The 26,252-nt window shown below is 44.9% G+C and overlaps 1 protein-coding gene across 11 annotated transcripts in view; it reads left to right on the forward strand.

Moving 5' to 3' along the window:
* POMGNT2 (protein O-linked mannose N-acetylglucosaminyltransferase 2 (beta 1,4-)) overlaps nucleotides 1-22,531 on the forward strand; it is a 166,793-nt gene extending 144,262 nt beyond the window's left edge. For all 11 annotated transcript variants that reach the window (XM_085630617.1, XM_085630607.1, XM_085630610.1 and 8 more), the window contains one exon: nucleotides 18,218-22,531. In XM_085630617.1, coding sequence (XP_085486743.1) covers nucleotides 18,310-20,046 — 1,737 coding nt within the window. In that variant the 5' untranslated portion in view covers nucleotides 18,218-18,309 and the 3' untranslated portion in view covers nucleotides 20,047-22,531. The remainder of the gene's footprint in view (nucleotides 1-18,217) is intronic.
* The last annotated feature ends 3,721 nt before the right edge of the window (nucleotides 22,532-26,252 follow it).

A 26,252-nucleotide genomic window follows, 5' to 3' on the forward strand; every position in this document is an offset into this window, starting at 1 on the left:
ATGGGAAGATAGCAGTCAGACAGGTTGTGCAAATTCCTTGGTTCTAAACATTAATAAGCAAAATACTCATCATGGGAGTGGCATCACAAAAAAGGGGGGGGAAAAGGATCAAGGAGAAGCCCTCATACAGGTAGTGGGGTTCCTTCAGTGAACCTGTGACCCGACCTTTATCTAAGTGGTCTGTTTATGGTGTCAGGTTAATTCGACCCATGGTATTTCGTCGTTCAAGCCTATGGTGTCGCATTTTAACCTGTGAACCCATCGCTGTTCTTGCTTGAACAGAGTGTGTTTTGTCCAGTTGGGATTGGAAATGATGATGGTCCATCTCAAACTATTCGCAGTGTGTCCTTGTTCAGCAAAGTGTGTTAGTAGTTTGGTATGAGTCTTACTGCGTCTTATTGTGCTCTTGTGCTCCCCTATGCGTATCTTGACTGCTCTGGTGGTCATGCCCACATATCTCTTATTGCAAGGGCAGAGTATTGTGTAGACACAGTTCGTGGTGTTGCAGTTTGTGTGTTTAGTTTGTCGCCAAGGTGTGCTCAGGCCCAAGTCGATTTCTTTAGAAGTCGTGGTTTCTGCACAAGTAGAGCAGGAACCGCAAGGGTAATGGCCTACTACAGGTGGTAAGGACCATAATGTGGGTTGACGCGTTAATTGTGGTTTGGGTCTCGTATGTACGAGATGATCTCGTAGATTTTGCGTGCGTTTGAATGCAGAGTGGTGGTGGGCCTGGTTCGAAAGTGCCCGAATTCAGTATTGCCCAATGTTTCCTGATGACCTTCTGTATATTATTGGAACTGGGCGTGAATGTGGTGACACAAGTAATAGTGTCTAGTTCAGATCTTGCCTTAGTCTCTAAGAAAGCCGTTCTAAGATTGTTTCTAGCTCTCTTCTGTGCTTGGCGTATGATGTTATTCGGGTAGTGTTGTTTCTCGAGGTTCTGTCTGAGGAGATTAGATTGTATTTCAAATTCCTTGACAGTGTCACAGTTCCTACGGAGGCGTAGGAACTGGCCCACTGGGAGGTTGTTTCTGAGTGCCCGAGGATGGTGGCTCTCGTAGGTCAAGAGACTGTTTCTGTCTGTGGGTTTCTTATCATTCGTGGTGTGTAAGTAGCCATTGTCCAATGAGATTTGTAGGTCTAGGAAAGGGATCTCATGTCGGGATCTTGTACTCGTGAACTTGAGGTACGGGTTCAGAGTATTAACCCAATTGCAGAATGAGATGCATTATTCTTCATCTCCTTTCCAAAATAGGACAATGTCGTCGATGTAACGACGCCATAATAGAATATGATCATAGTATGGATTAGTTACTCCAAGGATGTGTTGTTCTTCAAAATTGGCCATGTATAGGCAAGCTAAACGGGGAGCGAATGTGCTTCCCATGCTCGTACCTTGTATTTGATAGAAAATCTGTGATTTGAAGGCAAAGAAATTTTCTTTTAGAGCTAGGGAGGCACAGTCGCAGATGAATGAGATAGGTGTAAGGAAAGGCCAAGGTTCGATGTTACGAAGAGTGTTCTCAAGTACCTCTAGTGTGGCGTCCTGTGGGATGTTTGTATATAGGGCTTCTACGTCCATGGTCACTAGGAAATCTATTTTGTCAGAATCAGGGAAGTGTTCTATGAGATTGAGAACCTCGGTGGTATCCCTGAGATAAGTAGGAGTTTTGCTCACCATGGGGCGTGGATAGAAGTTGCAGAACCTGCTCAATGGTTCCAGGACAGAGTCAATGCCTGAAACAATCGGGCGGCCCGGTGGATGACCTGGCAGAACGCTTGAAATGGAACCTTTTAACATTCCGTTTTTTTTACCTTCAGACTAATGCACAATGGTACTCCTCAATTTGCACATAAGTTGGACATTCTGTGCAACTTCCAGAGCACACAATTACGTCGTCATCGGGCGCTAATCCTGACTATAAATCGGGGGGCTTAATTTGAGTAAGTTGCTGGAGTGTAATTATGTAAAATTACAGCAGATTTACGCTAAGAGCATAACTCTGCATTTATCGCTATTTACTTACCGCAAGAGGGCGTCCTTGAGACCAAAATGAACCGAGGATGCAATTTGCGCTAAGAAAATAGCGATAAATGCAACAGAACTTGAGCAGTGGCAGCCAGCAGCTGCGCACACTCTGTTCCTGTTTTCTAGGGTTGGCATTTTTACCCCAAATTACTCCAAATTATGTAAACGGGCATAATCAGGTATTTTTGGTGATTTTGTATTACAAGAGTAATGCAAAATGACTCCAGCGTACGTAAGATTTCACCCGGGCCTAATTATATTTATAACCCTGGTGCAAGGGATTGCCTGCATGATTTTTGCCAGGTAAAAAAAATCTAGTCCAAAGTATGCATGTAAACAGTGCACATTCTGATTTTGCTCAGAATGGACTTGGAAATTTTACACATTGTTAGTTCACTATAACCCTTTCATAGTGGTGCAAATTGGAATGGGGGTGCCCATTGGTGAATACTGAACGCCATTTTGTCAGTATTTACCAGTCGTGCAGTTTACACCTGGTAGAAAGCGCACTTTGCGGGAGAGCCAATGTAGTCCGAGACTGCCAGATTTTAAGAAAAGCTTTGAGCCAGTTTTTCAGTGGCAGGACCACCATGACTTGGAATACTTTACCTGTTCACGTGGGCCATAGAAAAATAGATTGATGTCCTTTAATCGGTTAATCGTTAGTGCGTTCTAACTTGTCTTTTTTTTATATTTGTATTCTGCATCATTTGTTCTTAACCTTTTGACTTCTGTGAACCCCCACTTAATCATTACTGGAACCCGAGGACCCCCCTAAGTTATTACTGGAAGCCGAGGGGGCCCAGCCTAAGCATTTTTGATTATTTGAACCGCAAAACAGTGCACAAAAAATAGATGGCGCTTTTCTACATTCAAATGAGTCCCATCAGTGCCCACCCTATATTCTGTTTGCTACACTTGCACTGCCCCTCGAATCAGTCTGAGGGTACGAATTACAGTCTTAGCCTCCAGTTTCAAATTCCTACACATTTACACAAAGTTTTAAAATGTTCAGCTGTACATTTTGCTTCTTTATTTATATACACTTTTTTAATCTGTTAATTTATTTAACTTTCTAAGCAGTCGCAGACCACAGGTCAAGAGCCACTGTTGTATATTGTCTCTAGATGGCCTTTCAGGCTATGTGCTCATTTTTCCTGTTTATTTCTCTACTATAGTAAAAATGTGACTCACTCGCCCGTGGGACACTCATTGCATCTCGTTGAAGTGATGAAGGGGCATGTTTTGCCCATTTGTACTGCATTGATACCCCCTTGGGACAGTTGTTGTCCTTAATTATGTAGCATTTCCAGTGCATCTGTGAGAGCGCGTCATTAATCACCCCAGTGGCGGCGCGTGCTATCTAATTATCTGCACATGAACTCCTTTGACTCTCGCCCTCGTGTGCTGCAAAATGAGCTGTTTAGTTTGGCTCCGAATGGCTCGAGGGTGGTGATGGTTCCGACGAGTAACGGGAAAATATAGAATTATAGATGGGTAACCGTGAATTTTCGTGATGTTTTTCAAAGAGACGTTCTGCGTGACGTCAAATAGACAACGAGAGTGAAGCTCAGAACCCTGAGATGTAAAACTTCCCTGTAATTCACTTTTTACCCATCTGTAATTTTCTGTTTTTTTAGGGCCCCCCAAATCATTTGCCCCTGCTTTCAACTACTGCTCAGGGGTAGAGGATAATGGGAGAGCTATACATAACATGCCCTCTCCTCCCTGACGCAAATGTGAAAAATAAATATCTTACTTGCAATCCTTAACCAAAACCCGCCGCCTTCCCTGCTTTCCGCCCCCTTCCTGCAGCTGCGCTTTCAGTCAAAGCAGGCAAGCAGCGCTGCACCGAGAGGCTCTCGGAGAGCCCTGTCAACTGGCCTGGACGGCCCTAATGACTTCACAGCAGTGGGGAACCAGTTGTGTTACCTACTGTTGTGATGGGATTTCTACAGTTGAGAAGCACTAGAGCAGTGTGGGCCATCGAAGGTCGCACTAGTGCATAATAGTGTTGTAATGTATTTTGCCTATGTTCAACTTATCGTGACCCCACTGCTCTGTGGTCACAGAAAATTCAAAATCAACAAAAATAAAAAGGAGCATATAATTATATAATCAATTTTGCTCTATTAACAGCATTACAACAAGTTACAAAAAATATTCTGTCATCAAATCTTGAGGTTTAAATATCCAATCAAATTCATCAGAAATCTTGTGCGTGAGTTTCAATCCACTTTTTTTGAAGTTTTTATTCATTGTGACAATAGCACCTTAGTCCAGCCAACGCGTTTTGTCCTTGCGGACTTGATCAGGGTTAAGTTGTTGGTAAAATCCTAATGTCGCAACAAATTAATGACGTGTCAGATCAGCACCATATCCAGTAATGGTTCAAGATAATTAGTAGTTGGGGGTGTAGTACCCCTTTGTTAGTTCGAGTCACAGTCCCATATTGAGAGTCTACAGACTACACACACATAGGACAGGCAAAAGGTTGTATGCAGTCACTCTCTAAAGATCCTGCTTAATGTGCAGAACCTACAACGTACAGATAACAGTTTGCGCAGGTATCACATGGCCATGTAATTGGCGAATGGTCACAGAATTTGCAAGTGCTAATCTACAAAAAAAACAGGAGAAAGCAGGGACAAGGGATCACTGGTGGGTAAGATCTTGTGTGCAGTTGTTGTAGATCCTTTGTACTTTTAGTTTGTTTCCGGTGTCGCTTCTACTGGTCCAGTGCATACCACTTTAATTCCCCTCACCCTGTTCTCACACAAATGCCACCAAACACTGCATCCGGAACATCACATAAGTGCATCTAAACTCATTGCACCTTTGTACACATTCATAAACTCCCAAACTTGCAACACCACACTCGCTACTCCCAGACATGCCTAAACAAATGAGTTCACACACGGCTATGCTTGAGAAACCCACACATATAGACCAAGGACACAAGCAAACTCACCAAGCCTACTGAGCGAATTCAAACTCAGCCAACCAGTTGAATGCCCTCATTGCAAGTGTGTCAGACGTCCACATTGCACCTACACACATTCTAAGAAATGTTAGAGACCTACTCAGACACTACAAAACATGTAGCACATAGGCACCCCAAATGTAAGGCAGCCAACCTTTCATTCTAAGGCACACAACAACGCACAGCACTATATCCACAACTCCCCTACAAACTACTACTTCAAACATACGTCTAAAGCACTCACACAGTCTACTAACTGTTCTAAACACACCCATGCATACTCACACACCTTACTTTAAAGGAGACTCTGAACACACCCAGACTCTGTATTCCCAAATAGTTACACACAGTCTCCAAAATAAGGTTCGGAGCGCATCCCCACCGTAACCTGCTTCCCACTAGAGACAACACACATCAAAGGGCTAGGACCCTGGAGTTGGTCCGCCCCACACACCTACAGAAGTTGTTCAGCACAAAGCCTGAGACCCTACTCTAATAGCACTCTACCGCTTTTCTCTTTCAGTCGTCCCTCATATTGATTTTATCAACCTTTTTCCAGAGACTTTACAAAGATAATGACACAACATTTGTTTTCCAGCACTCATCCTACCATAATTTACCAAAGTCCAGTTTAACGACTGATTAGGCATAGGTTATTTCCCAAATATGACATAGGCAGACTTACTGACACCGGACATGACGGCACAGATACAGATATACACGAGGCCAGGGAAACAAAGAATGTTATAGATTCAATATTGGGCGAGTCTAAATATTCACACAGCAAAGGCTTTAACCTAAAAATAAAGGTGCAAGACAAACTTTTCCTAATGACCCAAACAGCAGCACAACCACACGCAGCATGTTCCTAGCTCACACATGTTTAGGAGAGGACCCTTAGATGCAAGTATCTGTGAACACTTGTATCACCAGACACTGTGTGACATACTTGCACAGAGGAGAAAGGAGGGTAGATCCACCGTCTCCCACTCAACAAGGAGCCCAGCCATGAGGAAACCCACCGCCAGCAGACCACACAACCACACTTACTTATGACCAGTCCACCCCTATGGAACACCTTGGGGCGTATTCACAGACTGCATTTTGCAGTACGTTTAGTAGTAGTACTCACGTACTGCAAAGTGCAGGTCTCAAACCTATATGCAGAGATCTCCGACTCCATCTCTCCTATCTTTTCTATGTGGAGATCCCTGCCGTGAGTGTGGAGAGCGCCGCACACATAAGTCTACATTTTAGAAGTAAATGGCCAGAGTGACAGGGTGTGGCTGGAAAATTAAAAATATTAGCATCTAATGGGAGGAATTTAGGGAAGGACATGCAAAAACAAAACACCCACCCATACGAGTAAGCCTGTTGCTATTCACATTTTGTGTACTTGAAGAGCTACTGTGGCCAAAAAAAGTCCCAAAACAGTTGTAAATCTTCTCCAGCCCAGCCTTGGAGTAAGTCCATCAGCACACATGGCTACTGACAGGTACTGCAACACGCTCTCATAAAAACAATGGACACTGGGACTGAACATATCTTCCCATTGGAAATAAAATTAAAATAAATCAAATTATGCAGACATTTTGTTTAATTTGAATGACTACATATATGTATGTGTGTACATATATATATATATATATATATATATATATATATATATATATAGGAATTCAAATTTATTACTTACTAAATAGTATATTTACTAATTCTGTATATATAATTGCTAAATAAGTGATTCAGAATTACAATACCTGTAATTGTTTTTCTGAAATGGTAATTAGTAGTTAAAATTAATTACACACAAAACTTTTAATATTGAAATGTATTGAAGGTATTATTTTTAGATTCAACACATCTATTTTAAATGCTATAATAAACATTTAAGTTAATGTACTGTGACATTTTATTTTATTAATTTATTGAGTCTAGATTTAAAATAAATATAATTAAATATATACAATTATCTTACATTCATATGTTATACTAACATATTTCAATATTAATTTTAAAGATTAATAAAAGTTTAGTACATTTTCCTGTACTTTTCCATATGGAGAGCTCCACCCTGGTGTGGAGACCTCGGCCTATTAGTGAAAAGATACAAATATTAACATGTACATGTGGACTTGTAGTTTTAGACTTAGGAGTAACTTTACACTCCAAAATGGTTAATAGCAAAAAAGTAAAGTTACGCCTAGGTGCAGTGTATACATGTACATTATGAACAGGGCCTCATGAATCTCTAGTGTGCAATTCCACGGCCCCCAACAGCACTAAGAGACCAAGGAATTGGCCAGCAGTGCACTTTACAAAACCTGGCTTGCACAAGCTTCGACAGCTGCCCTGTTGCGCTGCTCCTGCTGTGGTAGTTGGGCTCTGGCTTGCACAAGCTTCGACAGCTGCCCTGTTGCGCTGCTCCTGCTGTGGTGGTTGGGCTTTTCAACCGCAGCTGTTGTCTTCTGCCATTTGCTCCCTGAGCATGGGGCCATCACCTCTACATTTGCTCTATCCTTTGCTTCTGTTGCTGCTCTGCCACTGCTTATCGTCCCCGTTCAGAAGAAGTATGTAAAGGTCTCTATGGCAGAGGCGTAGCGTTGACTTGTGTAGGCCATGGTGATGAAAACTGGGACACGTCACTGTTACTGATGCACCAAAATCCAGAGCCTATGTTTACCACAGTCCGTTTTCGGTGTTGTAAGATGAAGTACCTGTGTAGGCTGATGCTTTAATTTGGTGCCCCAGGTTCTAGCATCCAATGATCTGAAGCTTTAGTTGTTTTCCTAAGGTTATATAGTTCATGTAGGAGCCACTGTCCGACACTGACCCTGAGAACTGAGGCGTTGGTCACAGAGGTCTGGAGGATGGAGCCCCTGTAGAGAAGATGGGAGGCCGGATGGAGGTGTTGCGATGCAAATCTCTTGGTGCGTTCTCAAAGATGGCTTCATTGGCACATTGAGGACTGTGAAGGAGATCTGGATGTGCACGGGTTGTCTTTGTAGCGCAGGAGCAGTATGTGTCCTCGTCGGCCATGTAACTATCCTCACCCTTTTGTGCAGCGTGTGCGGCTGGCCCAGGCTTACCACAGGCCTCCGAACACATATAACTCGCCATCAGTGCTGTGGGACACGGGACCGCTTTAGGGGCATTTGGCAAAGCAAGCGCGTGAGAGGAGGCTGGCAATGGTAGAAACAAAACCCACAATCTGCTTTCAAGCAGCAGGAAATATCAAACAAGACAGATGTTAGCCATTGGAGGGCCCAGGTGGCTGATGATGTCACAGGATATCTCAGAACCCAAGCCGACCTCAAACAAAGGGGCATTCTAGACTGGCTGCTGTTGGACGGATTAAGAGAGCACTTTTTCGCAGCTGGCCCCTTTAAACTCTTTTATTCATTTGCAAAGTATCACATTAAAATGAATAGATTTAAAGTCAGTCCTTCGAGTGCTTGCTTGTTGGTGGTCATGACGTATGGACAGCCCAACGGTTTCATGATAACATACTTCTTTCTTATAGAATGAGCAGTAAAGAAGAAAATGTTAACTGAAAAAAGCATGATTTAGAAAGCAAATGGATTGTAACGTGGGCTTTGCAATTTTTTGAAAAGGAAATTCTGTTCGTTTCCGCACGGGCAGCCCCGACCAGACTAAAATATTCTTCACTGATGAAGCGCGCAGCTGTGAACCGGGCACCTAATTGCCTCCCTCAGGGGTCTCGCGGCGGCGCGAGGCGGCACGCGCCTTCGGCGGGACTGCGCCAGTGCACCTCATTATGGCAGGGGCGTAACACAGGCCCCCGCAGCCCCCGCGGCGCGGGGGGGCCCCGAGCTGCAGGGGGCCCCCTCAGCACATCCTCAAGCCGAAGAGCTCGGATTACATCCGGAGTGGGGTAGGGGCTACTCCGTGTACGCGTACTTTCATTATGCCACTGGCTACGAGTTTATAAAAGGGAGCAAACCCTCCATGGGACATGAAGATGAAACCCATTCACATTTTAAAGACTCGCCGTTTGTTATCCCTCACCTTCCAGCGGTTATTGCAGGCGGCGCGAGGCCTTGGCCTACTGAGAGGAGATCGAGGCGGGAGGGAGGGAACTCTACAGGTGGGAGAGGGGTGCGCACAAAGCGCGGGAACGAAATGCAACCCCACAAGGTAACACATTTTTAGATAAAACCATTTGAAGGCAGCGGACAACCAAGCCTATACCGTCTGCTCCTCGTACAAATCCGGCCACGAGGACTCCCGTTTTACCCCTCACTTCCCCAGTAATAGTGTTTGTTGCCTGGATCTCACTTAGCCATTCAGGGCCCTCCATGCCAGACGTTCTCCAGATCTCATTGGCTGTAGAAAGTACCTAGAAAGTTCAAAGGTGAAACTGCTGTTATTTCTCATGGCTGTGGATAAGAGGGCTGCAACGTCAGGCAGGGTTGCCGTTGCTACGTATTTCACGCTGATCCTGGACAATACGCAGGGGAACAGAGCCCCCTGAGCCCTGATAATTGCTGTATATACACCCCAACAGCAGTCACATAGGGCCGCCCGCGCTGTGGGGCATTTGATGGCTGCCGCCCAATGTGAATTTAATAATGCTGAACCTGGCCCAGGGTGACTGCATTGGACCTCGTTGGAGTCGTCCGTCACACTCATGGTAAGGTTCATTCAGCGGCCGCCAGGAAGACAGTACTCACAGGGACAGTCACCTGTTTGTGTAATTTGTGTTGGGGCAGCGCATCAGAAAGGTATTATGTAAATGCATGTTATTTGGATTCCATAGCTTGAGGCGTGCGTTTTAGAAAACTTTGTATTTTGAAGTCCATTAGATTGAGCTTATCGTCACTCTGTGGAGCAATGGAAATTGTGTCAGTGAGTGCACTTTGTCGAAAAACGGAAAGCTGTCTTTCTCCTGGTTTGTAAATCATGACAGATTAATTGGTGACGTAGAGACCTGTTTGCAAAGGTCGGTGTCAATTGTGGTGCGATTTACGGCTACTATAAAGCAGCTGTTCACTTCTCCGCATGTTAGCATGTTTTCGCAATATCATTTTTTCGCCGCTTTCCTGCACAAGATGTTGCTGTTTTTCGAGCATGTCTTTGTAAAAAAAGCTTTGTTTCTAACCTCTCTGCTCATCAAGCCAAACACAGTGTTGTACAAATCACGATAAATAAGGGGTAACAACTTTAAAATATGTATGTTTCAAAGAATGAATGTATATAATATAAACTTTAGTTGTACACACTGCTAGAGATAATATGCTGTTGAACTTGAAAGGCACTCTGGGTCTTCACGAAAGTGCATTGTAGCTTATGTATAGCACAGGATATCTGTCACCCTCAGACTGTGCCACTGCCCGGGCGGGCCCCTAGTAATTGTTGTTGTCGCCTGACAACACTAGAACTCTCCTTCAACACATGCTCTGAGTCGGAGAGGCTGAGCAGGTGGTGTTTAGGACAGGCTCGCTGCTCACATTAGCCGAGCAGTGCCACTATGACCGTTCTGCATAGAGATCTCCTCACCACCAGCGTTGTGACTGGGGACAGACTGACTTGGCTACTGTACAGCAGCAGACACAAGGTATTATTAAATTAAGGCTACCACAGTAATGTCACACTGATGAGGGGTTAAATATACCTGTTGAAAGCATTTGACTGTACCAATGATACATTGCATATTCCCAAAGCTACGATCCATTTGCCAGGGCGCTAGGTTAGTTCCCTTAGATTTCAGGTGATTTGCAGCAAGTTTAAGATTTTCTTAGAGTTTCTTGTTGCTCAAATGGGTGTCATTTCTGATATTTATATATGTTTCCCTCGTCTTTACTGCTTGATTTTGCTCGCGAAAAAGTGTCACTCATAGTGGTTGAAATGTCACTCCATTACACTGACTTTATGAAAATGTCACACATAGCAATCTGAAACCTTGGCAGCTATGAAGCAGCTCTGAGACAAGACCGCGCCAGCCACCTGCATACCAGTGAGGCCCCAAGGAGCCAACCTACCACTAAAACTTCCAGCGTCGCTCTCGTGGTAGGACGTGACGTCCCCTGCAGCGCACCGGCCAATTGTATCAAACAACCTGACTGGGCCCAGCCCAAAGTCAGGTTGTCTGAATCAGAACTGCATGGCGCCGCAGAATAATCACATAAAGATACATTGTAGCACGGTGAGACTGCAAGCGGCGCCTTAGCTCCGCTGGGAGCCCACAACCCTATGGGAGCATTGCTCACAGGGCACTAGGCAGGGTGCTGCCACCTACCACACCTTGTCTTCCATAGCGCTTCACAGTGCAGAAATGCGTGACAATCCATTTCAGTGCGGTGATGCGGAGCACCACACTGAAATGCGTTAAGCGTTCGCATCACGCCTGATGCGTGATACTTGGCAGGATTGCACATTGCTAATTTTACTCGCTTCCTCAATGGCTTGTAGCATCCTTGCTACACTACTGTGTCTGGAGTCAGGGCCTCACTTCTGGTGGGTGGTTGTGGCGAGGTCTGTGTGCACCACAGTGGATGCAAGGATGGGCTAGAATATCACTAGCAGCCCGGGCTGGATTTGGTTGGGCACCAGTTCCGGAACTTTTATTATATTTTTAGTCATTCTTCAAGCAAACCAGGAGGTGTGGTTGACTCTAAGGGTTGGGAGAGGGAGGGTTATTGATAAGATGAAGGGGCATTTTCAAAACACCATAATCCGCAACGAAGCGCCCCTGGAAGCTCTGATTCAGACATTTAGCTGGGAAGGGTAGTGCTCGTGAGTGTAACACAAGATTATCACAATAAACATCGATTTCCAGTCAGATGTTACTCTAATTCTTTATTAAACGTGAGAGTAAAAAACACACAGCTAACCTCTAGTCCATATGGTACCAGAGTTGGGACCCAACAAAGCTCAAACATAGCTCCTAGAAATGTGCTATTTGGCGCAGCATCACCTATAAAGGCCAATATAAAAATTCAGTCTTTGGTGGATGAGTTAGGTACTCGTTCTCATCTGCCTGGATGGTGCCACCCCAGCAGATTCTAAGAGGTCCAGTGTTCCTGTACTTACATTTAAGGGGTGTATGAATAAAAGTGCTAGTTTTACCAGGTGCAGTTCCACCCCCAGTGCAGCCACACATGGGTACACTGTTTAACCTGCTGATAGATGGTTGAAACTGTCAGAGCAGGAGGGCCAACTATCGGGGATTCACATGCATATTATACATTAGTTTCCGTTCCTGGGCCACTAACTCGTAATGTCTTTTAGCCCTGTCCAGTCCCTCGCAATTGCCTTTACTTAAAATAAATGAAAGAAGGTGAGCTAAGATAGTGAAGTGGAAAGGCGGAGTCTGAAACCAATACCACCCCCACCACTCCCACACACAGTTCGAAATGTAGTTTTTTTAGGGTCGAGCCTGGGCAGCGCATGCGCTGCTCTGCGAGGCATGCTGTAGAGTATGGAGCTGAAGCTCTGCCCATACTTTTCATTGGCTTTAGTCAATGTCCTTCGTAAATTCTGGTTTCTGATTCGTTAATAGGCTTGTTAGTCCCTCCTTCGTACTGCCTTGTCTTAATGTGTAACCTCTCACGAGGACCGGCCCTTTTACTTCTGTTGTTACGCAGTATGTCTTATTTGGTCTGCAAGCACTATTTTCTTCAATGAGTTTCTCCTTCTGCAGGCACAACATGATTTCCTGCAACATTCAGTGCGCCATGCGTGCTTTCACTTTCCAAGCAGCCCGTACAACGGCGGCCGCTTCTTTGAGATGAAATAGGTCTTGCATTTACAAGAGTTTCAGCTATTGGCATTGCAAATGACAATGCCTTTTATTTATGTATTAATTATCAAAACAGATAAATAAGTCAATGTCATTTACAATGCCAATAGCTTAAACTCTTGCAAATGGAAGACCATTCGCATTGCAAATGCTTGTTTTAAGTTTGGGTCAAGCCACCAGTAATCTCACGCAAAAGTGCTGACTGTCAATGAACTAGATTTATGCACATTCTGCACATATCACTGGCACCTAGCGCCATGTTGTCAGAAAAGCGCTCATCCAGCACCTTTCAAACAAACCCTTAAACACAAAGCCGCAAAGCAATTCTTAGTATTATGGAACACCTTCTGCTTCCTTCAGGGCCACTTAACTCAGGCTAGACCCTTTGCAGCAAGGGGTTCGTTTAGTTATCACTCACAAGACTTAGAACTTACCCTTATCCCAGCTAAACAACCCATTCTTTTGAAGCAGAAGCTTCGCTAACCCTCATACGGTGGCTTGGGCCCCGCCACTGATGGAGGCACAAAACAGGTCCCCGCAGCCCCCGCGGCACAAGGGTCCCCAAGCTCCAGGGGCCCCCTCACTTACTTCATCATGAATTGAATGGTGCACGGTGCGCAGTGCGCACGCCACCTTTAATAAATGAAATGGTGCGCAAGGCATGCATGCCTGGGCCCCCGCCGGGAGGCGGGCCTCAGAAGCTAATCTCTAATTAAATGGTGCATGCGCAGAGGCTTGCCCCGGTCTGCATGAATTAAATGGTGCGCAACAACAACTGCTGCACACGCTGCAGAGCCAAGGAGAGGTGGGCAGACTCTGGGTGGGCTCCATTGCAGCAGAGCAGGTGGGCAGTGGCTGCGTTCGCTGCAGAGCCAAGGAGAGGTGGACATCCTCTGGGTGGGCTCCATTGCAGCAAGGCAGGTGGGCAGTGTCTGTGCTGGGTGCAAAGCCCCAGGGGAGGTGGGCAGTGCCTGTGCTGGGTGCAGAGCCCCAGAGGAGGTGGGCAGTGTCTGTGCTGGGTGCAGAGCCTCAGGTGAGGTGCACAGTGTCTGTGCTGGGTGCAGAGCCTCAGGGGAGGTGCACAGTGTTTGTGCTGGGTGCAGTGCCTCAGGGAAGGTGGGCAGTGTCTGTGTTGCCTGCAGAGCCCCAGGAGAGGTGGGCAGTGTCTGTGCTGGGTGCAGAGCCCCAGGGGAGGTGGGCAGTGTCTGTGTTGCCTGCAGAGCCCCAGGGGAGGTGGTCAGTGTATGTGTTGCCTGCAGAGCCCCAGGGGAGGTGGGCAGTGTCTGTGCTGGGTGTAGAGCCCCAGGGGAGTTGGGCAGTGTCTGTGCTGGGTGCAGAGCCCCAGGGAAGGTGGGCAGTGTCTGTTCTGGGTGCAGAGCCCCAGGGGAGATGGGCAGTGTCTGTGTTGGGTGCAGAGCCCATGGGGAGGTGGGCAGTGTCTGTGTTGCCTGCAGAGCCCCAGGGGAGGTGGGTAGTACACAATACTAAGCACAGATCTTAGGTGTTTTTAGCAGTAATTACATTGAACACACACTTTGGAGAGACCCCCTATATTTTACATCCCACTTAAAGCCCCAGAAACAAAACCATGTCGCTGTCACCTCATGGCCTGGCACTGTGCATCATGTATGACTCATGACAACTTTCCAGATTGCCTATGTGCAGAGGCATAGTGAACCCTTCCCCACCGAACCCCGCCCCTTGCTTTAGGAACTACGGCGAAGTCCTTGATGGGTCTCTTCTGTCTGCAATTCTGCAGACAAAGGCTCAGCTCATAATTTAATATGAAAAGGTGGGCAAGTGAGTAGGTGAAGGGATGGGTGGGTGGCTGGATGGATTAGAGAATGGGTGAATGGATGAATGAAAAGTTGAATAGATGAATGAAAGGTTGAATAGATGGATAATGAGAGGATGGATGGATGGATGGATGGATGGATGGATGGATGGATGGATGGATGGATGGATGAGTGAGTGGAAGGATGGATGAGAGAAAAGGTAAATAGATGGATGTACGGGTAGATGGATGGATGAGTGAAAGAATGTATGGATGAGTGAAAGGGTGGATGATGAGTGGGTGGATGGATGAGTGAAATTATGGATTGATGAAATGATAAGTGAAAGGGTGGATGGATGGATGAGTGAAAGGGTGGATGTTAGGATGGATGAGTGAGTGAAAGGGAGGGTAGATGGACAAAAGGATAGATGGATGAGTGATAGGGTCAATGGATGGATTAATGAGTGGATGAGTAGATGGATGGGTGGGTGGATGGGTGGGTGGAAGGAAGGATGGCTAAGTGAAAGGGTCGATGGAGAGAGAAAGGGAGGATGGATGGATGACAAAGGGTGAATGGGTGGAAGGATGAGACTGGGTGGATGTATGAGTAAGTGAAAGGGTGGCTGGATGGGTGAAAGGGTAAATGGCTGGATGGATGCGTGAATGGATGGATGGGTGGAAGAGTGGATAGATGAGTGTACAGATGGATAGGGTGAAAGGATGGATGGATGGATGAATAATTGATGGATTAGTGAAAGGGTGGATGGCGGGAGGGATGGATGAGTGAAATGATAGATGGAAGGATACATGATGGATAGGTTTGCAAATGGTTGAATATGTTTGGCTATGGATGGGCTCACTTATATACTATTGCATGACCTCCTCTGATGTGTCTGTAAAACTTACCTTTTGTTCCGAAGTTATGTCCTGAATTTTGACCTTGTGTCCTGAATTTTGACCCGTGGTAGGTGGTCGGCTGGGCCGCCGGTGGGGGCCCCCCTCCATGTGCTTTGCAGGGGGGCCCCCTCAAGTTTCGTTACGCCACTGCATTATGGTAATCTGTGCGGTGTGTATGCTGACGGTACATTATTACAAACCATAGCGCCGTGACTGGGGGCACGGGACTGAAAGCTGCGTGCACCACGCGCCCCCATTAAATGATATATCTTTCAGGAAATCGGACATTAACTGGAATTAGACGGCCCTTTGCAAACGTCTGTGGAAAACCGCGGACATAGGAAACAAAGACATACTATAAACTGGACTAGAAGTAACTGCTGACATCTTTGCTGTACAGTACTTGATTATTTTGTTATGTATAGTTCTTGCATGGCGCAGTGTTCCCTAGCTGGTTTTGGTGCATTATTACTGTTTATGTACAATTCTTGTATAGCACAGTATTCTGTAGCTGATGGTGTATTATTTCGGTGTATATTCAGTTCTTGCATAAGACAGTGTTCCCTAGCTGGTGTTGGTGCATTATTTTTATGTTTACTTCTTGTATAGCACAGTGTTCTGCATCTGGTTTCGGTGCAATATTTTTATTATGTACAGTTCTTGCATAGCCATGTTCCCTAGCTGGTGTTGGTGCATTCTTTATTTTTATGTTCAATTCTTGTATCAGTGTTCCCTAGTTGGTTTTGGTGCATTGTTTCGGTCTATGCACAATTCTTGCATAGCCCAGTGTTCCCGTGTATGTGCTCATTGCTCACATCTGAGAAAATGTGTGTATATTTTTAAGCATGTCCGAAGACTGGTTCAGCTGTGTGTTGTGACATCAGTAAACCTATTGTTAACCCTTTTAGTAAATTAGTTGAGTTTAAACTGTGTCTTTAAATTTCTAGTTCTTTTTATATTAAATGTATTCCCCATACGTGGGTTCCTCCTCTAGTGAAATGCTAAGATGTAGATGACTCCCAAGAAGGCAGCATGTTCTGAACGCAGCAGACACTTGGGCCTGTAAGGAGTGATGCCGTGCTTTAGATTGTAAGGGGGGGACCCAGGGGGTGCGAGGCGCGAGCCGGTCTCCCCCTGGGTTTTTTCGCACAATGGAACGGCCACACAGGTGGAATGAAGGGCAATCAGGGAGGCGGGAGGCGCGCGAGGGGAGGTGATATATAGAAGGTAGGCGGGGTGGGAAAATTACTGTGCCCTCTGGAGCTGGGAGGAGGGGTTTCAGGCCAATTTTGTCCCATCCACCCTTCCCTCTCTCTTTTTTCCATCTGTCTTTTCACATCTACTGGGAGTTCATGTTTTTAGTTTTGGCTATCGTCAGAGCAGTTTTTTCTTTTCTCTCGCCACGCTGAGACAGGTTTTTTGTCGGATATATGGTTAGTTTGGTTTTGGTAGGCGGGTTTTTGCTGGGGGGGCGGGCAGCCTTGAGCGGGATTGTCCATCCTCCAACGGGGGAGGTGGGGGGGACTGAGTCACGTGGACAGGAAATGAGAATGAGGGGATGCTATCTACAGAGGTCAGTCATTCGGGTTCTGATTGGGGTTTACATTGGGGGTTATGTTTTTGTAGATAGGTTGAAATAAAATTGAGGAATTTATTTCATTAATGACAAAATGGGTTGAAGAGAAATCTATTTGGCACCTGTGTTAATAAAGTGGCCTTTTTTGCTATACAAAGAATTTGTGGTTCGTGAGTTATTGTGCGATTGTCCTTGTACCTGTATTGGGGAAAAGCAAACAGTCCTTCTGTAAATGGGCCCTTACAAAGTAGGCCAGCCCAGGTAACTATTGGGTTACTGGACCAACAAGTGAAACACTTGTCGCCTTAGGACCAGGTGCTTGGAAATTCGGTATTGATGAGTTCAACCGTGTTTTTTAATCCTTTGCCAGCTGTGGAAAGCACTGTTTCTTGTACTCCACCCCTGTGCCAGCTTTGAGCAATATTCGTGAATCTTGTCTCAGTGAATTCCTTGCTTATTGGCCAAAGGGGAGAAACGTTTCAGGGAAGTTGAGATAGTGGTTATCACAAAATTGGTCATAAGCACAACAAATAAAGAAATCTCCAAACTACACATAAAACAGACAACAGTACAACACAGCATTGAAAGCAAACGTAGAGAGTACCAGCTAGGCAGTGGGCATGAAGCTGAAGAGAATCTTTTATTGAGTGATCGCTAAGGCACCCATATACGCCAGTGCCGCTTTACCTTTGGTGTTTTGGTTTTCGGTTGTTGGTGCATAACACAGTCAATATCTATGCATGGCCTGTTTTGCAAAAACTGTAAACAACATTTTTTTTATATTGTATAGCGCTTAAAGCTCCTGTTTTGATTTGGTGGTTATTCGTACTAAACCGAGAAAAGTTTGCCTTGATCATTTGATTTTGGTCAAGTTGGGAATCTAGGAACATTACTCGTGTTTTCTGGTTCCAAAGTCTGTTTAGATCTCTAATAAATATCTCCACCCAAATAAGTGATCTCTGCAAAATAATGAATCAATCCGTGAGAGCAAGACATAGCAGATATACATCTTTTAAGAATGAAGATTTTTAAGACGAGCAGAGAGAATTATATGAAATGTGTAGACCCCCGCTTGTTGCAAAACACATGGCTTGCTTTTTTTTATAAGCAATTAAAGAAGTATGCTTGGAACTAATAACTAAAGGAAATTCGCTATTGGATGGAGAAGTTTACTCTTTATTTCTTTTCTTTGCTAGGTCAATGTTCTCCTCATGTCATAGCGGATTAAGGACCCCAGCCTTCAGCTACACGTTCCCCATGCGGCTCTCAACAGAGATCGGAGTGCAGAATGAACATAGCAGCAGTGCTGAATGCGCTACTGGTGTCCGCCCTTGCTGCTGTGCTGTGGAAGTATGTCAAGCTACTCGAGCACGCCTCCATCATCGAGGAGGAGCTGGAGCTAACGCACCAATCCCAGGAGATCTCGCAGGTGCGCATCGATTACCATGCAGCCCTTCAGGCGCTCGTGGAGGAGGGTACCAGGATGGTTTGCACAGGGAGGATGCATACCGACCGCATTTGCCGCTTCGAGTCCCTTTGTTACTCTACTGAGGCAGAGGAGTTTGTCTTCTTCCACAGTAATGCCTCCATTATGTTACCCAACTTAGGGTTGAGGCGTTTCCAGCCTGCCTTGGTGGACCTGTCTTCTGTGGATGATCACAACACTCAGTACTTTAATTTTGTGGAGCTACCAGCTGCCGCACTGAAGTTCATGCCGAAGCCAGTGTTTGTGCCTGATGTCGCTCTCATCATGAATCGATTCAACCCCGACAACCTTATGCACGTCTTCCACGATGACCTTCTCCCAATCTTCTATACCATGCAGCAGTTTCCAGATTTGGGCGAGGAATCGCGACTTTTCTTTATGGAAGGCTGGAATGAGGGCCTGCACTTTGACCTTTACAAGTCCTTGTCCAATAAACAGCCTCTCTTGAAAGAGCAGCTGAAGACCCTGGGAAAGCTTCTTTGTTTCACCAAATCTTATGTAGGATTGACCAAGATCACCACTTGGTACCAGTATGGCTTTGTACAGCCACAGGGCCCCAAGGCAAACATTCTGGTTTCTGGCAACGAGATCAGACAGTTCACAAAGTTTGTCATGGATAAGATGAATGTTAGCACAGAGGGAAGCTCTAATGAGGAATATATTGTACTGTTTAGCAGAACACTGAATAGGCTTATTGTAAACGAGGCTGAACTCATCTTAGCACTGGCCCAAGAGTTTCAGATGAAAACCATCTCAGTGTCCTTGGACGACCATTCATTTGCAGATATTGTGCGCCTTATAAGTAATGCGTCCATGCTGGTCAGCATGCACGGAGCTCAGTTGGTGATGTCCCTCTTTCTTCCCAGGGGTGCCACCGTAGTAGAACTTTTTCCTTATGCCATCAACCCTGAGCACTACACCCCTTATAAGACGTTAGCAACGCTCCCAGGCATGGAACTATCATATATCGCATGGCAGAACTTGGAGGAGGCCAACACCATAACCTACCCTGAGAGATCTTGGGATCAAGGTGGACTCGCCCATTTGGACACAGCGGAACAGGAACGCATCATAAAAAGCAAAGCGGTGCCGCGCCACCTGTGCTGCCGCAACCCAGAGTGGCTGTTCAGAGTATATCAGGACACAAAAGTGGACATTACTTCGCTTATCGAAGTTATCAGGTTGACTGTGAAGTCCAAACCTGGCCCCAAGAAGCAAAAGTGGACAACTGGCCTATATCCAGGAAAAGTGAGAGGCGCCAAGTGCCAGGCCAGTGTGCAGGGGGCGAGTGAGGCAAAACTCACGGTGGCTTGGCAGATCCCGTGGAACCTCAAGTACCTGAAGGTCAGAGATGTGAAGTATGAAGTGTGGATCCAGGAACAAGGTGAAAACACATACATGCCATACATCTTGGCACAGCAGAATCACACATTTGTTGAGAACATAAAACCGTTCACGAGCTACTTGGTGTGGATCCGTTGCATCTTCAACAAGACCCTTCTTGGTCCCTTCGCAGAGGTGCTGGTGTGCAGTACGTAGTGTGGCCATCCCTACGACTAAGAATCAGCCTCTACTTTTGTTACTATTGTTGTAAGCTTTTAATTTATTAGTCGCGATGGCTGGGAAGAATCTCCATATCTTGGTACTTAAGTTTCTGTCGTTTAATGCGTACATGAGCATTGTTCACCCTAGGTGAGACCTGTGACCCCTAGAGTCCAAGCAAGTAGTATCAACTCAGAAACTGATTAAGCAATGTATTTACTTGAAGAGCAGAGTTGAGTTGTAAACCTTGTATTAGTAGTGTATTGTAGGCAGAACATAAATTCTTAAGTTGTAGATATTACAAGGACAGTTTCCTGGCCTTCTGTGTTTGCGCAGGTCAGATTGCATTCGTGACATCTGCCCTTTTTACCTGTAATTTACTAAGAGTTAGGACCTTGAGAAATGGTTGTCTGTTGAGTGTTATTAGGACCTTCTGAAAATGCATTTTAAATAAGGGCATTTTAAAGGGCTCATTCCTGGAGTGGACTGAGCAGAGTAAAAGGGTGAGAGGTTTAGTGAACATAGCTGAAACAAGCTTTGCTAAATCATTTGAGCACGCGTGCAGGACATTTGATGCTTGCATAGAAGACAGGGCTTGTCACCCTCTCAAATTACAAATCCAGGTGAGTTTTTAAAATTAACCATCAGATTTTGAAAAAAAATCCCCTCGGAATTTACCATATGTAATTGTATGTGTAAATGTATATCATACATAGTCATGTATGTCCTAGTGGATGGTCGGAAACTGTGATAATGTTTTACTATTCGCTAGGTTGACAATCACAGTGCTTTTTATAATCTATGTTCCCTTTGCCCCAAATTATTGTAGACATATTGTTGGGAATTGCCTCTACATTTTTTGTTCTTGAATACTTAGGTAGAACTAATAGTATCTTCCCCTACAAATGAAAGAATGTGTTTATGCTGTATTAATTTATTAATAGACTAACATGTTTTCTTTTTCCTTTATGTCTGGTGCAATGAGTTAGTAGAGTCTAAGTATGTTTCATAAAGTGCATTGTGTAATAATTAGGTTAGCTGAAATTAGCACAAGGCAGTTGCAGCTCTTACCTACTTAAATTATTGGTGTCTGGTTGGAGCACAGTAGGGTGTGAGCTGGGATTTCAGTGGGGTGGACCCTTGAGCTCTTTGACCCTTGTGCCTGAGGTTGACTTTTCCACTGGGTTACTCAGTATTGTTTACATTTCCACTAAACTTTATTAGGAGAGTGGTGACAACAATTTCACATGTCAGCCAACTACATTACAAGGCTATCTCTACCGACCCTAAATGTTAGCATTCATATTGCACATGGAAAACCACAATTGATTACATCTAACGGTGCAGAAGATATGTTGGCACATTTAATTAGTTTGTGAGCAAGGTTCCCATTATTTTGAAAAGTGGCATTATAATTGATAACAACCTTCTGATAATAGCTGCCATCCTGTTCTCGGAGCACGAGCTCTCTGCAGTCCTGAAATGTCCCTTAGATGACATGACATATCACTAGAAGGGTTAAGATTACTCTTATTGGCAGTACTGTTATTACTCAGTCCTGAAAGATCCCTACAGATATGTATCCAGATAAGACTGGTTCTTAAATCATTTCTGCTTTATTCCCATATTTATATATTTATTTGTTTGCTTGTTTTATTTATTTTGGAGCTTGGTAAAGCACAGAACAAACGCAGGATTGGAGCGGTTTACAACCCACTGTTCATAGATTATTATTTTAATGTAATATTACTGATTGTTTACACCACAACCTGAATAGCCTCACTGATAATTGGTATTCAGTGGTACTCACTTTACCGACCTCAGAAAGACAGGAGGATGAATTGGTAATCTTGGAACTTGAACCTGTGGCCTGCAGGCTGCACACAGATCTCTACAGAGGGGCCTGCCCACAGGTGCAGAAGTGGGAGCAGGGTTAAGATAGTGAGACAGTGTTTCTGTTGTCACAGGCATAGTTCTGCTTCTGAGCAGAATCCCTTCAACAATTGCAGCGGCGTAGAGTGCAGCGGCGTAGAGTGCAGTGGTGCAGAGTAGAGTGGCCCCTTCATATAGTTCTGGTTTTATACCATTCATCACTTTGCATTCTGGTGCTTGTATTTCCAATTTACCCATTATAAATTCAGGCCTACACGCCCCAGCATGCAAAGTGGTGTTGCCTGAAAACTGGAATGGATGATGGTCTAACACATGACATAAGGGCACTTGGGATTTATTCGCAAAATAGGCCCACATACAAAGAAAAGATTATGACTTAAATTGTCCTTCATATTTATCTAGTCCTCATGATTTTAATTTATTTTAGCAGTGAACATGCTGGAAGAGAATGAATCTCTTTCTAATTTAATCCTGTCTCCTTTAAACCAGCGGATCCTTTGTACCCATAGCTATTCTCCTGTTTCTCATCATGTACATTTACCTGAGATTCTTGCAAAGATGGAAATAAAACTGTGGATGGTTATTTAAATGTGTTGCTGTCTGTCGTTTTTACTCATTGGCTGCATTGTATGTATAGATGTTTAGAAAAACGAGTACTTGGTTTCTGTAGTGGATTTTGCTGCGGATGAATTTTTGTTATGACATTTTCTTGCAATCTGTAAGCACTTCAAAAACCATGAAAGACACCTGCAGAGTGTCCATAGAGATTTGAATGTTTGTCTGAAGTGGAGTAAGTCGTGGAGAAAGAAACTGCGTTGAGATTAATAATTTTTCCATCAAAAACCACAGTCGAGGGAATAGGAGCTACAAGGACCAGTAGGGAGAGGGAATACACCAAAAAAACACCACATAACCCCTGAGGAACACCGAAGGTGAGAAGACCGACGTGGTCGTTGGATGGACAAGAATTGGCATTAGCTTATGCAAGAGATATTGGCTTTGTCAATGTGTTTTAGCCATGTTGTACACCAGTGTGGCTGCTGTTCATCATGGCTACAAGTTTGTGGCATTGAGGAGAGTAGCTTAAAGTGTTGTGGTGTGGAGTGTCATAGAATGGAATGTCGTATAGTGGAGTGGAGTGTCGCTGATTAGAGTGGAGGGGTATAGAGTGGAGTAGAGTATCAGAGTGGAGTAGAGTAGTGTAGAATGGAGCAAAGTGGCATAGAATGAGGTGAAGTGGAGTGGCATAGAGTAGAGAGGAATGGATTGTCATATAGTGGAGGGTTGTGGTGTAGAGTGGCGTAGAGTGTCACAGAGTAGAGTGTTGTGAAGTACAGTGGAGAAGAGTGTTGTGTCGTAGAGTGGAGGGGCATAGACAGTGTTGTAGAGTGAAATGTTAAAGCGAAGTAGCAGAGAGAGGAGTAGAGTGTCAGAGTGGAGTGACGTAGAGTGGAGGGGCATAGAGTGGTATAGCATAGAGTAAAGTGTCTCAGAGTGTAGTAAAGTTTCGTCGAGGAGAGTGGAATGCTACTGAGTGGAGTGCCTAGAGTGTGGTGGAGTGGCGTAGCATAGAGTGGAGTAAAGTGTCATAGTGTGGAGTGGCGTAGAGTGAAGTAAAGTGTCATACTGTGGCCAGTAACCCAGAAGATACTTGTCAGGATTGGTACTGATTGGGTTAGAGTCCCCCAGTTGAGGCTACAACCCAGTAGTCTGATTAGGCTTGTGCCTGGGAGGCGTAGAAGCGTTTCGGTAAGATCGCTCTCCGCTATCCTTCGTACATTGATGGTCTAGGTTAATTCTCCCCGTCCCTCCCAAGATGGCCGCTGGTAGGTCCTTCAGTTTCCCTAAAGATTCACTCAGGTAGTGTTGCAGTGTTTAGGAGTTGATGTTGCGCGCGCGCGTTCTGAACGCGGCGCACTTCAACCGTCAAATCCTGTCGAGTGGCGGTGTTCGCTCGAGCTCCGTCTCTTCAGAAATTTTCCCTGTCAAAGTTAGCTTCTTCATAGACATATTTGGTTGCACTACAGAGCGGCAGTCTTTAGTCCCTTCAGTAGGAAATATTCTGTATCTCTCCCAGGCATTCTGTGTGGTGGAGCCAGAGCAGCCCCAGAGAGACTTTCGTCTTTTCCTCTCCCTGTTCATTGCGGGGAAGTTTTTCTGAGAAAAGTTGACAGGCAGCCCTTACACCTTTGACAAGTACTTCGTCTACACAGAAGAAGAGTCGCATGAGAGGCAAGTTGCCAAGGACATTCCAAGAAGTAAGTGTTGCCTGAATTTGCATTCTTTCGCTTCGCCTTCAACTCTATGGAAGCATTCAGTGACTTGAGTAGTTTAAAGGAGACAAGCCAGTCAGTCTTCTAGTCATGAGAGTCCAGTATATGGAGTCGTCAGTCAGCAGCAGTTTAGCAGCAGAAGTCAGCTTATAGTGATAAGAAGAGACAGTAAGCGGAGTGAGTAGAAAAGGACTTCCCAGCTTGTGTCAACTCGGATACAATATTCTATATATATATATATATATATAAATATTAAGAACTTTCCAATCAGCATCCATCTGCGGAGTCCTGGAAAGAAAGAAGAATTGAATTTGAACATAAAGGAACTTTTACACACTTTTGGGATTTGATGGTAATACCCCTATGTGGGTAGACAGGTAATGGCAGTCCTGTAGAGCTAGGGTGGGGGCTTAGGCAAAATTGGTATTACATGTATTTTTTCATTGTAGGAGTAGAAGCACGCTAACAGTTCAGCTCCTCTTCCACTAAGAAAAGCACCTAGCAGAATGAGAACAGAGAGCAGCTACACACTGTGTCAGGACAGGTAATTGTGGGGACCTTAGTCTGTTATTTACAGTAGAGTTAGGTCTTGGTAAGGCTGTTATTGAGTAACTCTCGTTACAGGAGTCTTACGGAAGGTGCTCCGAGACCAGTCCAGAAGAAGACGCAGTGCAGTCTCTCTTGTCTGTCCAATTCCCCTTTCCCCCTCTCTGCTGCTCGTGAGCCTTGAGCTCGCGGCAGTGGAGTAGGGGAGTGGAGATCAGGCATCTGTTCCCGTGGAAGCCAGACTTCAGTACAAGGTACCTGACAATACTGCCACCAAATTCCATGATTGTATGGTACAGATTGGAAAATGGATGTCCCAAAACTACCTTAAATTGAACTCAAACAAAACGAAGCTATTAATGTTTAGCAAAGACTCATCTTTCTGGTCTCCTAGATGGTGGCCTCAAGAATTCGGTACAACGCCTTCCTATCCCTAAAAAACCTAGATGTGGTCTTTTATATTAACCTTACTTTTGAGGGACATATCAACACTATTACACCTTGATCTTTTTACTTGATCAAAATGCTGAGAAAAATGTTCGTTCATTCCGACCGATCTAAGGAAAGGCATAGTCTTCACTCGCATTACCTCAAGAATCGACTACTGTAATGCACTCTTCATGATTATCAAGAAAAGAGACTTCCAAAAAAGAAAATAGTTCAGAACGTGGCGACATGACTCCCTTTGGGGATTCACAAATGTCATTCTCTCTCCCAAGGTCTTGCACAGCTTCATTGGTTGACTGTGAAGAAAATAATTGAATTCAAGGCACTCTATATCACCTTTAAGGCACTTCATGGGATGGGACCAAAATATCTCAGACATCGCTTTAAATGGTACCTGCCCAGCTGACTTCTCGGGTCATCCTCAGATCGAAACTTAGTGGTCCTCAATTAAAACAAAATCCAAATGGGGTGGCAGGAGCATCATCACCTGCACCACCAAACTCTGGAATTCAATGCCTTCTCTTCTTAAAGAAAAGACTGAGCTGCTCGGTTTACGGAAAGCTCTTAAAACTTGGCTCTTTTAATAAATACAATTTAGGATTATCTCAGACTTTTTCTGAAGGATTAGGATCTATCTCTCAGAGCTTTAGCGCCTAGACACCTCAGGGTAATAGCCCACTCTTAAAATTAAATTTTCATTCCATAGAGTGGAGTGATGTGGAGAGGCATAGAGTGGATTTGCAGAAAGTGGAATAGAGTGGAGCGGCGTGCAGTGGCATAGAGTGGAGTGGCGTAGAGTGAACTGGTGTAGAGTGGAGCAGAGTGGAGAGAAGTGGATTCGAGTATGGTGGCATAGAGTAGAATGTCTTTGAGTAGCGTGGCATTGTTTGGAGTGAAGTGGGATAGAGTGGCGTAGGGTGGCACTGTGTGAAGTGACTTGGCATAGAGTGGTATGTAGCCTAGTGGCATAGAGTGAAGCCGTTTAGAGTGACCTGCAGTGGAGTGGCATAGAGTGCATTGGCGAAGAGTGAAGTGGTGCTGAGT

This window comes from Triturus cristatus, chromosome 10 (assembly GCF_964204655.1).
Source record: "Triturus cristatus chromosome 10, aTriCri1.1, whole genome shotgun sequence".
Taxonomy (NCBI): Eukaryota; Metazoa; Chordata; class Amphibia; order Caudata; family Salamandridae; genus Triturus; species Triturus cristatus.